The following is a 16250-nucleotide window of genomic DNA, read 5'->3' as shown; positions in this document are numbered from 1 at the left end:
CCGATCTTGCCAGAGCTCGTGTTCCCGTTGCCATGCGCGAACCCATTAGCTGGTTACCTTCTCCACGAGCTGGTTGATCATGTAGTTAGACTGCCGCTGCATGCCTGCATCGATGCTTTGTAGCTGGGTGCCCAATGCTCTCTGCACTTGTTGTTTCCCTTCCAGCCCACACAGCTGTTCCATGGAGGTCTCCACTCCCTGCCAGTCTAACTCCTTTGGCAAATTCTGGGTGTACTTGTGCACGTGCTCAATGTTATTGAGAGCGATGCACAGCTAAGGAGGGAGAAGGAAAGCAGGAATGACAGGGAAGGAGAAACAGCAGGAAATCTTGTAGATCAGAATTGACAGAATGAGCAAAGGTCACAAGTCTTCTCACAGATCAGGGACTCTCCCATTCGTGCCATCTCCTGAGGGAGGTGAGGAACCTCGATGAAGACTGGCAGGAACCGAGCCTGCAGTGAAGTTTCCTTAGTGTTCAAGGTAATGGAGTGAAACTGCAGAATATCAGTCCAACATCACGGCCTAGAGCAGTGAACCCTGACCAGTCAGTCACATTGCCAAGGTCCCAGTGTGGGGAGAACTGCAGTGTTCCATCCAGAGTTTCAGTAACTCTATCCCTTCTTACAACCTTCAATCCTGTTCCCAAACAGTTGTTTCTCCAGCTCCTTCTGTGGAGGTCACTGTGGAATGGGGCATTTTCTGTTCAAAGTGCTACTGACACAATACGGGCTGAACTTTAACACCCAAAAACAGGTGGGTTGGGGTCGGGTTAGATGTTAAAATTTCAAAAATCTGAAACTCACCTACTTTCAGGCTTCCTATCCGAAACTCTGCCCCCAAGCCTACGTAACCCACCCCTGTTAATATCCATCCCAAATTTTTAGAATAAAATAACACGAGAACTTTCTTTGGGCTAGAATTTGCAGTCTTTCACTGCCCGCTTTCTCAGCGGTATTGGCTGTTTTGGGCGAGAATCGGGTCGGTGAAAAATGTCCTACCTGAGGCAGGCCGGCGGTTTGAAAGTACCGCTGGGGAGTGAACCACCAGAGTCCACAGATCGCCCTGACACCATCTACAGCTGAGCGGGGACCCGTAGATAAGTATAAAAAAAATGTAAAAAGCCACCCTCAAGGATCAGCGGCGTGGGGCTGGAGGTAAGTAGGTCGGCAAGAAAAAGGCAAGTGATTGGTTTATTACTATTTATTTTCAAAATCTGTTGGGGTGATTTAATTTTAAAGTGTCTTGGGAATGTTTTTTGGATTTTTTAAATTAGGTTTTTTGAAAATTAATTTTTTTTTTTGGTGTTAGGCCAACCTGCAGCCTCGGGGTAAATTTTTATAGATTTTTTAATTTTTCGCCCATTTTCTTTAATCTAGCCTAAATTGCACTTTTCTGCCCAGATTTGGGGGGGGGCAAGACCCATATGTTTCGCTGGGCGGATTTTTTTTCCTCGGGAAGTTTTCCCCGGTGATAATCTTCCCAGCCTTCGTGGTTTTTTGGGTGGTAATCGAGCGCTGGCGGACTTTGGGGAAATTCTAGCCCAATTTGACTTCTTTTGCCAACATGGCAGTGTTATGACACAGATTCCCTCCCACTGGGCTGCCCCAGTGATGTCCCTGACAACCTGTGTAACCTGCACTGGATCGATAGGGAACAGAGAACTGCAATATCTACCTGGCTGAGTGGATTGAGAGCTACCCGGAGCCCGGGAAACACACTATATGCAGTTACGCTGCATCATCAGTGCAATACCACAAATTAAGTGTATCAAGGGGTTAAGTCATGGCAGGAGAGCTCGGACACGTGTTATGCTCCTCCTGCACTATGTGGGAAGTCAGTGATGTTTCCAGTGTCCTTAACGACGACGTGTGCAGGAAGTGTGTCCGGCTGCAGCTCCTGACAGACCGCATTGCGGCGCTGGAGCTGTGGGTGGATTCACTCTGGAGCATCCATGATGCTGAGAATGACGTGAGTATCACGTTTAGTGAGTTGGTCTTACCGCAGGAAAAGGGTAGACAGCCAGATAGGGAATGGATGATCAACAGAAAGAGCAGTGGAAGGAAGGTAGTGCAGGGGTCCCCTGCGGTCATCCCCCTGCAAAACAGATACACCGCTTTGGGTACTGTTGAGGGGGATGACTCATCAGGGGAGGGCAGCAGCAGCCAAGTTCATGGCACCGTGTCTGGCTCTGTTGCACAGGAGGGCAGGAAAAAGAGTGGGAGAGCGACAGTGATAGGGGATTCAATTGTAAGGGGAATAGATAGACATTTCTGCGGCCGCAACCGAGATTCCAGGATGGTATGTTGCCTCCCTGGTGCAAGGGTCAAGGATGTCTCGGAGCGGGTGCAGAGCATTCTGAAAAGGGAGGGTGAACAGTCAGTTGTCGTGGTGCATATAGGTACCAACGATATAGGTTAAAAAAAGGGATGAGGTCCTACAAGACGAATTTAGGGAGCTAGGAGCTAAATTAAAAAGTAAGACCTCAAAAGTAGTAATCTCAGGATTGCTACCAGTGCCACGTGCTAGTCAGAGTAGGAATCGCAGGATAGCTCAGATTAATACGTGGCTTGAGGAGTGGTGCAGCAGAGAGGGATTCAAATTCCTGGGACATTAGAACCGGTTCTGGGGGAGGTGGGACCAGTACAAACCGGACGGTCTGCACCTGGGCAGGACCGGAACCAATGTCCTAGGGGGAGTTTGCTAGTGCTGTTGGGGAGGAGTTAAACTAATATGGCAGGGGGATGGGAACCTATGCAGGGAGACAGAGGGAAATAGAATGGGGACAGAAGCAAAAGATAGAAGAAAAGTAAAAGTGGAGGGCAGAGAAACCTAAGGCAAAAAGCAAAAAGGGCCACATTGCAGCAAAACTCTAAAGGGGCAAAGTGTGTTAGAAAGACAAGCCTGAAGGCTCTGTGCCTCAATGCGAGGAGTATTCGGAATAAGATGGACGAATTAACTGCACAGATAGCAGTTAACGGGTATGATGTAATTAGCATCACGGAGACATGGCTCCAGGGTGACCAAGGCTGGGAACTCAACATCCAGGGGTATTCAACATTTAGGAAGGATAGACAGAAAGGAAAAGGAGGTTGGGATGGCATTGCTGGTTAAGGAGGAAATTAATGTAATAGTAAGAAAGGACATTAGCTTGGATGATGTGGAATCGGTATGGGTGGAGCTACGGAATACCAAGGGGCAGAAAACGCTAGTGGGAGTTGTGTACAGACCATCACAGTAGTAGTAAGGTTGGGGACAGCATCAAACAAGAAATTAGGGATACGTGCAATAAAGGTACAGCAGTTATCATGGGTGACTTTAATCTACATATTGATTGGGCTAACCAAACTGGTAGCAATGTGGTGGAGGAGGATTTCCTGGAATGTATTAGGGATGGTTTTCTAGACCAATATGTCAAGGAACCAACCAGGGAGCTGGCCATCCTAGACTGGGTGATGTGTAATGAGAGAGGACTAATTAGCAATCTTGTTGTGCGAGACCCCTTGGGGAAGAGTGACCATAATACAGTAGAATTCTTCATTAAGATGGAGAGTGACACAGTTAATTCAGAAACTAGGGTCCTGAACTTAAGGAAAGGTAACTTCGATGGTTTGAGGCGTGAATTGGCTAGAATAGACTGGCAAATGATACTTAAAGGGTTGACGGTGGATAGGCAATGGCAAACATTTAAAGATCACATGGATGAACTTCAACAATTGTACATCCCTGTCTGGAGTAAAAATAAAATGGGGAAAGTGACTCAACTGTGGCTAACAAGGGAAATTAAGGATAGTGTTAAATCCAAGGAAGAGACATATAAATTGGCCAGAAAAAGCAGCAGATCTGAGGACTGGGAGAAATTTAGAATTCAGCAGAGGAGGACAAAGGGTTTAATTAAGAGAATTAAGGGAAAATAGAGTTCGAGAAGAAGCTTGCCGGGAACATAAAAACTGACTGCAAAAGCTTCTATAGATATGTGAAGAGAAAAAGATTAGTGAAGACAAACATAGGTCCCTTGCAGTTGGATTCAGGTGAATTTATAATGGGGAACAAAGAAATGGCAGACCAATTGAACAAATACTTTGGTTCTGTCTTCACAAAGGAAGACACAAATAACCTTCCGGAAATACTAGGGGACTGAGGGTCTAGTGAGAAGGAGGAACTGAAGGATATCCTTATTAGGCGGGAAATTGTGTTAGGGAAATTGATGGGATTTAAGGCCGATAAATCCCCGGGGCCTGATAGTCTGCATCCCAGAGTACTTAAGGAAGTGGCCCTAGAAATAGTGGATGCATTGGTGATCATTTTCCAACAGTCTATCGACTCTGGATCAGTTCCTATGGACTGGAGGGTAGCTAATGTAACACCACTTTTTAAAAAGGGAGGGAGAGAGAACGCGGGTAATTATAGAACGGTTAGCCTGACATCAGTAGTGGGGAAAACGTTGGAATCAATTATTAAGGATGAAATAGCAGCGCATTTGGAAAGCAGTGACAGGATCGGTCCAAGTCAGCATGGATTTATGAAGGGGAAATCATGCTTGACAAATCTTCTGGAATTTTTTGAGGATGTAACTAGTAGAGTGGACAAGGGAGAACCAGTGGATGTGGTGTATTTGGACTTTCAAAAGGCTTTTGACAAGGTCCCACACAAGAGATTGGTGTGCAAAATCAAAGCACATGGTATTGGGGGTAATGTATTGACGTGGATAGAGAACTGGTTGGCAGACAGGAAGCAGAGAGTCGAGATAAACGGGTCCTTTTCAGAATGGCAGGCAGTGACTAGTGGAGTGCCGCAGGGCTCAGTGCTGGGACCCCAGCTATTTACAATATATATCAATGATTTGGATGAAGGAATTGAGTGTAATATCTCCAAGTTTGCAGATGACACTAAGCTGGGTGGCGGTGTGAGCTGTGAGGATGCTAAGAGGCTGCAGGGTGACTTGGACAGATTAGGTGAGTGGGCAAATGCATGGCAGATGCAGTATAATGTGGATAAATGTGAGGTTATCCACTTTGGGGGCAAAAACGCGAAGACAGAATATTATCTGAATGGTGGCAGATTAGGAAAAGGGGAGATGCAATGAGACCTGGGTGTCATGGTACATCAGTCATTGAAAGTTGGCATGCAGGTACAGCAGGCGGTAAAGAAGGCAAATGGTATGTTGGCTTCATAACTAGTGGATTTGAGTATCGGAGCAGGGAGGTCTTACTGCAGTTGTACAGGGCCTTGGTGAGGCCTCAACAGGAATATTTTGTTCAGTTTTGGTCTCCTAATCTGAGGAAGGACGTTCTTGCTATTGAGGGAGTGCAGCGAAGGTTCACCAGACTGATTCCCGGGATGGCTGGACTGACATATGAGGAGGGACTGGATCAACTGGGCCTTTATACATTGGAGTTTAGAAGGATGAGAGGGGATCTCACAGAAACATACAAGATTCTGATGGGACTGGACAGGTTAGATGCGGGTAGATTGTTCCCGATGTTGGAAAAGTCCAGCACCAGGGGACACAGTCTTAGGATAAGGGGTAAGCCATTTAGGACTGAAATGAGGAGAAACTTCTTCACTCAGAGAGTTGTTAACTTGTGGAATTCCCTGCCGCAGAGAGTTGTTGATGCCAGTTCAGTGGATATATTCAAGAGGGAGTTAGATATGGCCCTTACGGCTAAGGGGATCAAGGGGTATAGAGAGAAAGCAGGAAAGGGGTACTGAACGAATGATCAGCCATGATCTTATCGAATGGTGGTGCAGGCTCAAAGGGCCGAATGGCTTACTCCTGCATCTATTTTCTATGTTTCTATGTAATGGGAGAGAATGGGAAGGGGTTTGGTCCATTGGGATTGTGTACAGGGAGTGAATGGGAAGGGGGTTGGATCCATTGGGATTCTGTACAGGGAGTGAATGGGAAGGGGTTTGGTCCATTGGGATTGTGTACAGTGGGAGTGACTGGGAAGGGGTTCAGTTCATTGGGATTCTATCTGGACTCAATGGCTATATGATACCTGAAATGTAGTGTCTCCTGCTCACAAGGATTCCTCAGCGCTCACCTGTTGTGTAATTTTCAGCTGATCATCTGCTTTCTCTCTCACCATTTCTGAGTACATCACGGCGGCATTACAAATATCCTGGAAGAAACCATGCAAATATCGGTCCTGGAAATAGAGGCTTCAGGGTGGATACTGCTGTACAATTACTGCCCCGGTGCCAAGTCTGTATAACATACACACTCTGCACACAGGAATACAACTTCAATCAGTGGACAAGTTGAGCATCAACAACTTGAATATATTTAACACAGAAAACATGCCAGGCACTTTAGGTAGGAGGAGAAAGTAACTGAACTGAGACAGGGCCCCTGCTGCAGCAATTGTTCTCTGGCCAAGGGTAGCTGGAGAGGGCAGCACTAAAGGGCCATATGAAATGGACATAGAACAAGCACTCACTCTGGATCTGCTGAGATGGAAAGTAATAGGGACACGCACCATCCCTTCGGTCTGGCAGAGTTCAGGTGATGCATTCCGGCAACCATTTAGATCTCGTTCTGTAACCAGTAGCTCAGAGTAGTGGAACTTGACATATGGAATGGATTGCTTATAGAGGACCCCATAGTACAAGCTGAAGGATCAAACCTTCCTTGCAAACAGTGGACAACCATCGCCCGCCTCAGAACCGGACACGGTCGATGCTGCCATCTTCTCCATTGGTGGAAGATTAAAGCCTCCCCATCGTGTGACTGTGGAGCTCCTAATCAGACCCTGGAGCACATCATCGAGCACTGCCCTCAGAGGGAATTCACAGGCAACCTACAGGAAATCCACACTGTTACACCAGGAGCTTTGGTCTGGATATCTGACTTGGATATTGACATTTGATTTGCCTTGCTGCTACCGTACGGAAGAAGTGGAACAATAGTCCTGTAGCCTGGCCTCCGACTTTCACTCACTCCCAGCCCACTCCACTCCTCACCCTCTCCCCCTCACTCCCGCTGGCCGATGTATCACCAGTAGAACACGAGAGGGAGAATGCACCAGATCCTAACATGACCAATGTGCTATGTTGCTCTGGCTCCCTCGATAAACAGTGGCTCTGCAGAAACCTGCGGCAATTGTGCGGATACTCACGTCGGTGATTTTCGTTACGAAGACAAAGGCTCCCATTGGGTCAGGCCAGGCCAGCTGCAGCCAGAAGTTCTTGATCTGAGTGAAACAGGTCACTACATCGACAGCCGAACTGCTGTGCTTGGACAACGTGTCAATGGGATCGAGCTGGGAAACAACCGACAAACATTCACTGCCATCGTCAATAAACAGAGTAACACGCAGTATGAAATTCAGTCAGAGATACCACAGAATGGTACAAGAACATGGTGAGAAAAGGCCATTCAGCTTCCCACACCCCATGTACAATTCCCCTATCATCGACTCTACCCACCAACTGAATCCCCTCCCACACCTCATGTACACTCTCCCCCCACATCCCATGTACACTCTCCCCCCACATCCCATGTACACTCTCCCCTATCATCGACTCTACCCACCCATTTAGTATAAAAGTTTATCTTGCGTTAACCTTGCCCCTCATCGTATAGGACACCGAACCTCTGAGCACAATTACTGGCCACAGCTGAATAGGCAAATCAGGGGCATCGAGCCTGCAACTTGTCAACATGTCCAACTAGCAGTAGAGGCTGTCAGCTGATCCCATACACCTACTTGGGCCATTTACCTGATCCACCAGCACTGCCCTCGTAATACGTTCACAGGACTTCTCGTAAACCATGTGTAACCATTTGTTAATGGACATCTGGAACCAATCGTGGAAACTCGCGAGTGCCAGAGACTTCGAGTCCCTGTGGGGGGTGGGAAAAAAGCAGATTGAGAGTCTTGGCTGGATTCAGTGTTAGACCACTCCCTGCTCGGTGGGATCCAATGTGGATCCCCTGCTCAGTTTCACTTGAGGGGAAACAGAGCCTTGGTTGAATGTCTCCTCTGACAGTGCAGCGCTCCCTCAGTACTGCACTGGAGCATCAGCCTGAGGTGGAGCTTGAACCTCCACCCACAGGAGGAGGTAACCAGGAGGGTCGATGAGGGCAGTGTGTATGATGTAGTGTATATGGATTTTAGTAAAGTTTTTGTTAAGGTCCCACATGGCAGACTGGTCACAAAAGTAAAAGCCCATGGGATCCAAGGCAAAGTGGCAAGTTGGATCCAAAATTGGCTCAGAGGCAGAAAGTAAAGGGTAATGGTTGATGGGTGTTTTTGTGACTGGAAGGCTGTGTTCCGCATGGCTCAGTGCTGGGTCCTTTGCTTTTTATGGTATATATCAATGACTTGGACTTGAATGTTGGGGGTATGATTAAGAAGTTTGCAGATGACACTAAAATAGACTGTGTGGTTGATGATGAAGAAGAAAGCTGCAGACTGCAGGAAGATATCAATGTACTGGGCAGGTGGGCAGAACAGTGGCAAATGAAATTCAATCCGGAGAAGTGTGAGGTAATGCATTTCGGGAGGGCTACCAAGGCAAGGGAATACACATTAAATGATAGGACACTGAAAAGTGTAGAGGGACAAAGGGACCTTGGAGTGCAGGTCCACAGATCTAACAGTAACAGGCCAGGGAGATAAGGTGGTTAAGGCAGCATATGGAATACTTGCCTTTATTAGCCGAGGCATGGAATACAAGAGCAGGGAGGTTATGCTTGAACTGTATAAAACACTAGTTAGGCCACAGCTGGAGTACTGCGTGCAGTTCTGGTCACCACATTACAGGAAAGATGTGATTGCACTGGAAAGGGTGCAGGGGGGATTTACAAAAATGTTGTCTGGACTGGAGAATTTAGGCTATGAGGAAAGATTGGAGATGCTGGGTCTGTTTTCTTTGGAGCAGTGGAGGCTGAGGGGAGACCTGATTGAGGTGTATAAAATTATAGAGTGGATAGGAAGGACCTGTTTCCCTTGGCAGAAGGGTCAACAACCAGGGAACATGGATTTACAGTAATTAGGAGGAGATTTAGAGGAGATATGAAGCTGACACTTGACTATTGTGTTCAATTCTGGATACCAGACTTTAGGAAGGATGTTAAGGCCTTGAAGAGGGTGCAGAGGAGGTTTACTAGAATAGTACCAGTGATGAGGGACTTCAGTTATCTGGAGAAGTTGGGGTTGTTCTCCTTAGAGCAGAGACGGTTTAGTGGAAATGTGATATCGGTATTCAAAATCATGAACGATTTTGATAGAGTAAATAAGGAGAAACTGTTTCCAGTGGCTGAAGGATCGATAACCAGAGAGCACAGATTTAACGTGATTGGCAAAAGAACCAGAGAGGATATGAGGAAACATTTATTTTTACGCAGCGAGTTATGATCTGGAACACGCTGCCTGAAAGGGTGATGGAAGCAGATTCAATAGTAACTTTCAAAAGAAAATTGGATTAATACTTGAAGGGGAAAAATTACACGGCTGCGGGTGTCATGTATGTAAGCTTGGGGTTACTAGCCACCAGGTGGTGCGACTGTCGGAGGTCACTGGGCTGTACACACGTGTGTGCAGCCCAGGTATAAAAGGCCAGCCATCATGTAATGTAATCACTTTGGGCCCTAATAAAGCACAGCCAGGTTTGTACCTGTGTTAATTTACAGTATTCAGTCGATCGAGTTATAACATACATAACGTTTGGTGATGAGGTAACAAGAACCTTCGCATGCAAAAATGAACATAGAAACATACAAAATAGGTGCAGGAGTAGGCCATTCGGCCCTTCTAGCCTGCACCACCATTCAATGAGTTCATGGCTGAACATGCAACTTCAGTACCCCATTCCTGCTTTCTCGCCATACCCCTTGATCCCCCGAGTAGTAAGGACTACATCTAACTCCTTTTTGAATATATTTAGTGAATTGGCCTCAACAACTCTCTGCGGTAGAGAATTCCACAGGTTCACCACTCTCTGGGTGAAGAAGTTTCTCCTCATCTCGGTCCTAAATGGCTTACCCCTTAGCCTTAGACTGTGACTCTTGGTTCTGGACTTCCCCAACATTAATAAGAACATAAGAATTAGGAACAGGAGTAGGCCATCTAGCCCCTCGAGCCTGCTCCGCCATTCAACAAGATCATGGCTGATCTGGCCGCGGACTCAGCTCCACTTACCCGCCCGCTCCCCATAACCCTTAATTCCCTTATTGGTTAAAAATCTATCTATCTTTGACTTGAATACATTCAATGAGCTAGCCTCAACTGCTTCCTTGGGCAGAGAATTCCACAGATTCACAACCCTCTGGGAGAAGAAATTCCTTCTCAACTCAGTTTTAAATTGGCTCCCCCATATTTTGAGGCTGTGCCCCCTAGTTCTAGTCTCCCCGACCAGTGGAAACAACCTCTCTGCCTCTATCTTGTCTATCCCTTTCATTATTTTAAATGTTTCTATAAGATCACCCCTCATCCTTCTGAACTTCAACGAGTAAAGACCCAGTCTACTCAATCTATCATCATAAGGTAAGCCCCTCATCTCTGTACCCCCTCCAAAGCTAGTATATCCTTCCTTAAGTAAGGTGATCAAAACTGCACGCAGTACTCCAGGTGCGGCCTCACCAATACCCTATACAGTTGCAGCAGGACCTCCCTGCTTTTGTACTCCATCCCTCTCGCAATGAAGGCCAACATTCCATTCGCCTTCCTGATTACCTGCTGCACCTGCAAACTAACTTTTTGGGATTCATGCACAAGGACCCCCAGGTCCCTCTGCACCGCAGCATGTTGTAATTTCTCCCCATTCAAATAATATTCCCTTTTACTGCTTTTTTCCCCAAGGTGGACGACCTCACATTTTCCGACATTGTATTCCATCTGCCAAACCTTAGCCCATTCGCTTAACCTATCTAAATCTCTTTGCAGCCTCTCTGTGTCCTCTACACAACCCGCTTTCCCACTAATCTTTGTGTCATCTGCAAATTTTGTTACACTACACTCTGTCCCCTCTTCCAGGTCATCTATGTATATTGTAAACAGTTGTGGTCCCAGCACCGATCCCTGTGGCACACCACTAACCACCGATTTCCAACCCGAAAAGGACCCATTTATCCCGACTCTCTGCTTTCTGTTAGCCAGCCAATTCTCGATCCATGCTAATACATTTCCTCTGACTCCGCGTACCTTTATCTTCTGCAGTAACCTTTTGTGTGGCACCTTATCGAATGCCTTTTGGAAATCCAAATACACCACATCCATCGGTACACCTCTATCCACCATGCTCGTTATATCCTCAAAGAATTCCAGTAAATTAGTTACACATGATTTCCCCTTCATGAATCCATGCTGTGTCTGCTTGATTGCACTATTCCTATCTAGATGTCCCGCTATTTCTACTTTAATGATAGTTTCAAGCATTTTCCCCACTACAGATGTTAAACCAACCGGCCTATAGTTACCTGCCTTTTGTCTGCCCCCTTTTTTAAACAGAGGCGTTACATTAGCTGCTTTCCAATCCGCTGGTACCTCCCCAGAGTCCAGAGAATTTTGGTAGATTATAACGAATGCATCTGCTATAACTTCCGCCATCTCTTTTAATAACCTGGGATGCATTTCATCAGGACCAGGGGACTTGTCTACCTTCAGTCCCATTAGTCTGTCCAGCACTATCCCCCTAGTGATAGTGATTGTCTCAAGGTCCTCCCTTCCCGTGACCAGTAATTTTTGGCATGGTTTTTGTGTCTTCCACTGTGAAGACCGAAGCAAAATAATTGTTTACGGTCTCAGCCATTTCCACATTTCCCATTATTAAATCCCCTTTCTCATCTTCGAAGGAACCAACATTTACTTTAGTCACTCTTTTCCGTTTTATATATCGGTAAAAGCTTTTACTATCTGTTTTTATGTTTTGCGCAAGTTTACATTCGTAATCTATCTTTCCTTTCTTTATTGCTTTCTTAGTCATTCTTTGCTGTCGTTTAAAATTTTCCCAATCTTCTAGTTTCCCACTAACCTTGGCCACCTTATACGCATTGGTTTTTAATTTGATACTCTCCTTTATTTCCTTGGTTATCCACGGCTGGTTATCCCTTCTCTTACCGCCCTTCTTTTTCACTGGAATATATTTTTGTTGAGCACTATGAAAGAGCTCCTTAAAAGTCCTCCACTGTTCCTCAATTGTGCCACCGTTTAGTCTGTGTTCCCAGTCTACTTTAGCCAACTCTGCCCTCATCCCACTGTAGTCCCCTTTGTTTAAGCATAGTACGCTCGTTTGAGACATTACTTCCTCACCCTCAATCTATATTACAAATTCAACCATACTGTGATCACTCATTCCGAGAATTTTTTTTACTAGGAGATCGTTTATTTTTCCTGTCTCATTACACAGGACCAGATCTAAGATAGCTTGCTCCCTTGTAGGTTCTGTCACATACTGTTCTAAGAAACAATCCCATATGCATTTTATGAATTCCTCCTCAAGGCTATCCCGTGCGATTTGATTTGACCAATCGATATGTAGATTAAAATCCCCCATGATTACTGCCGTTCCTTTTTCACATGCCTCCATTATTCCCTTGATTATTACCCTCCCCACCGTGAAGTTATTATTTGGGGGCCTATAAACTACGCCCACCAGAGACTTTTTCCCCTTACTATCTCTAATCTCCACCCACAATGATTCAACATTTTGTTCATTAGAGCCAATATCGTCTCTCACAACTGCCCTGATATCATCCTTTATTGACAGAGCTACCCCACCTCCTTTCCCTTCTTGTCTATCTTTCTGAATTGTCAGATACCCCTGTATGTTTAATTCCCAGTCTTGGCCACCCTGCAACCACGTTTCTGTAATGGCCTCCAAATCATACCCATTTGTAATGATTTGTGCCGTCAACTCATTTACTTTATTTCGAATGCTGCGTGCGTTTAGGTAGAGTGTTTTAATACTAGTTTTCAAACCATGATTTTTAGTTTTGACCCCTCCTGCAGCCCCTTTATATTCATACATATTGTCCCTTCCTATCACCTTGTGGTTTACACTTACCCCAGTGCTACTCTGCTCCGTTGCCTCCTGCCTTTTGCATTCTTTCTTGGGGTCCTGTTCATCTGAGCTCTCACCCACTCTAACTAGCTCAGAGCCCTCTCCTGGGTTCCCATCCCTCTGCCAAGCTAGTTTAAAGCCTTCCCAACTGTACTATCAAAACCACCCGCGAGAACATTAGTCCCGTCTCTGTTGAAGTGTAACCTGTCCGACTTGTACAGGTCCCACCTTCCCCAGAACACAATTGGAATTCTGGAGAGATTCATTGAGGGAGGGGACTGGGCAGATTTTGTAGCTCGCCTGGACCAGTACTTCGTTGCCAACAAAATGAAGGAACTCACTGACGCAGTTAGGCGCAGGGCGGTCTTCCTCACGGTGCAGTCCGAAAGTCTATGGACTCATAAAAATCTTCTCTCGCCTGCAAGTCCAATGGACAAGGACTATGAGGAATTGTGTGCTCTGGTACGTGATCATCTCAAACCAGAAGGCGGCATCATCACCTCGCGATATCGATTCTACACACACGTTCGTTCTGAGGGCCAGGATGTGTCGGAATTCGTTGCCGACCTAAGACGTCTAGCTGGACCGTGTAAGTTCGAAAACTCATTGGGAGACATGCTGCGGGACGACTTTGTAATCGGCATCAACTACGAAGTGATCCTGGCGGCGGATTTGAGCAAGGCCATCACGATTGCCCAGGCATGCATGATGACGGACAAAAACTTAAAGCAGATAGCATCGAAAAATCAGAACTCGGCAAGTACTGTAAACAAGATTGTACCGTTGTTTGGCAGAGCTGCATATGGCAGGGCCTACTCAACTGCGTATGTGAAACCTGTGGCTGCTCAAAGTCCGCCAACGGGAATGAATCCAATTTCACCGTGTTGGCATTGTGGGGCAATCATCGGCTTCATCAGTGTCAGTTTAAACAGTACATTTGTAAAGGCTGTTCGGGACTGGGGCATCTCCAGCGCATGTGTCCGCAACTGAGCAAGCGTGCTGCGACACACCACGTGGAGGATGATGACCAGTATAGCGCTGATCCAGAATGCAATCCGAGATACCAGAGGAGGAAGTGTATGGACTGTATTCGTTCCTAACAAAGAGCCAACCGACAATGATTAATGTGAAACTTAACGGTGTGCTGGTACCGATGGAATTGGACACGGGTGTGAGTGAATCAATAATGAGCCAGAGGTCATTCGACAAGCTGTGGGATATTAAGGCTGTGAGGCCTAAGCTGAGTCCAATCAATGCCAAGTTGCGTACGTACACTAAAGAACTCATAACCGTGATTGGCAGTGCAGTAGTCAAGGTGTCGTATGATGGTGCAGTTCATGATTTACCATTATGGATTGTTCCAGGCAATGGTCCAACGCTGTTCGGCAGGAATTGGAACGATACCAAAGCGTTGTCATTGGAGGATGATACTCCATGTGCTCAAGTGTTGAGCAAGTTCCCCTCGTTGTGTGAACCAGGCATCGGCAATTTCACGGGAGCCAAGGTGCAGATCCACGTGGACTTGGATGCAAGACCCGTCCATCATAAAGCTCGGGCGGTTCCGTACATGATGAGGGGGAAGGTTGAAATCGAACTGGACAGACTCCAGCATGAAGAGGTCATATCACTGGTCGAATTTAACGAATGGGCCAGCCCCATTGTTCCTGTGTTGAAGAGTGGTGGCACTGTCAGGATTTGTGGAGACTACAAGGTTACGATCAAACGAGTTTCGAAACAGGATCAATACCCGTTACCAAAGGCTGATGACCTGTTTGCAATGCTAGCCGGGGGGATGTTGTTCACTAAACTTGGTCTGATGTCGGCCTACATGACACAGGAACTGGTCGAGACGTTGAAGAAACTTACGTGAATCAACACTCATAAAGGACTGTTTATCTACAACAGGTGTCCTTTCGGAATTCGCTCGGCTGCAGCCACATTTCAGAGGAACATGGAGAGTCTACTGAAGTCCGTCCCTAGAACCATCGTGTTCCAAGATGACATCCTGGTCACAGATCGTGACACCGCCGAACATCTGAACAACCTGGAAGAGGTTCTACATCATCTGGACAAAGTGGGACTCAGACTGAAACGTTCGAAGTGCGTCTTCATGGCACCGGAAATCGAATTCCTGGGGAGGAAAATTGCTGCAGATGGCATCAGGCCTACGGACTTGAAAACCAAGGCCATCAAAAATGCACCCAAGCCTCAGAATGTGACGGAGCTGCGTTCGTTCCTTGGTCTACTCAACTACTTCGCTAATTTCCTACCTAGATTGAGCACTTCATTAGAGCCACTGCACATGCTGCTAGGAAAAGGCGACAACTGGGTTTGGGGTGCGTGTCAAGACAGAGCTTTTGAGAAAGCTACTAATCTGCTTTGCTCTAACAAGCTGCTGGTAGATTATGATCCGTGTAAGCGTCTAGTATTGTCCTGAGATGCTTCGTCATATGGGGTTGGTTGTGTGCTCCAACAAGCTAATGAGTCGGGTAAACTACAACCTGTTGCGTATGCTTCTAAAAGTTTGTCAAAGGCGGAAACAGCCTACAGCATGATAGAAAAAGAAGCATTAGCCTATGTGTATGGGGTTAAAAAGATGCATCAGTACCTGTCTGGTCTTCGGTTTGAACTGGAAACAGATCACAAGCCGCTCATTTCATTGTTTTCAGAAAACAAAGGTATCAATACCAATGCATCGTCCTGCATCCAGAGGTGGGCACTGACGTTATCTGCCTATGATTATGTCATTCGCCATAGACCTAGCACCACTGTTGCCCACACCGGAGGTGGAGACGCCATAATCTGCAGACCTACTGTTAGTCATGGATGCTTTTGAAAGTGAAGAAACCCTGTCACGGCTCAACAAGTTAAGACCTGGACCAGCCAGGACCCGATATTATCGGTTGTGAAACGCTGTGTCCTTAGTGGTGATTGGTCTGCCATATCCAAGCAAATGGGTGATGAGACCAAACCTTACAACCGTCGCAAAGACAAACTATCCATTCAGTCAGATTGTTTACTGTGGGGTAATCGTGTTGTTATGCCTCAGAAAGGCAGAGAGAAATTTATACATGGCACTCATCCCGGTATTGTCATGATAAAAGCCATTGCCGGGTCTCATGTTTGGTGGCCTGGAATTGACTCTAATCTGGAATCATGTCTGCATCAGTGCAACACTTGCATGCAGCTCAGTAAAGCACCAGCGGAATCGCCGCTGAGTCTGTGGTCGTGGCCGTCTAAACCAT

General features: G+C 46.4%; 1 protein-coding gene across 8 annotated transcripts in view; it reads right to left on the bottom strand.

The window, feature by feature from the left end:
• baiap3 (BAI1 associated protein 3) overlaps nucleotides 1-16250 on the bottom strand; it is a 412688-nt gene that overhangs the window by 26548 nt on the left and 369890 nt on the right. For all 8 annotated transcript variants that reach the window (XM_070901469.1, XM_070901471.1, XM_070901475.1 and 5 more), the window contains 4 exons: nucleotides 7723-7846; nucleotides 7119-7262; nucleotides 6045-6122; nucleotides 58-273 (listed from right to left, as the gene is read on the bottom strand). In XM_070901469.1, coding sequence (XP_070757570.1) covers nucleotides 58-273; nucleotides 6045-6122; nucleotides 7119-7262; nucleotides 7723-7846 — 562 coding nt within the window. The remainder of the gene's footprint in view (nucleotides 1-57; nucleotides 274-6044; nucleotides 6123-7118; nucleotides 7263-7722; nucleotides 7847-16250) is intronic.

This window comes from Pristiophorus japonicus, chromosome 15, assembly GCF_044704955.1.
Source record: "Pristiophorus japonicus isolate sPriJap1 chromosome 15, sPriJap1.hap1, whole genome shotgun sequence".
Lineage (NCBI taxonomy): Eukaryota > Metazoa > Chordata > Chondrichthyes > Pristiophoridae > Pristiophorus > Pristiophorus japonicus.
Note: the sequence above shows the minus strand (reverse complement) of the source record. Positions and strands in the feature narration are given on the sequence as shown.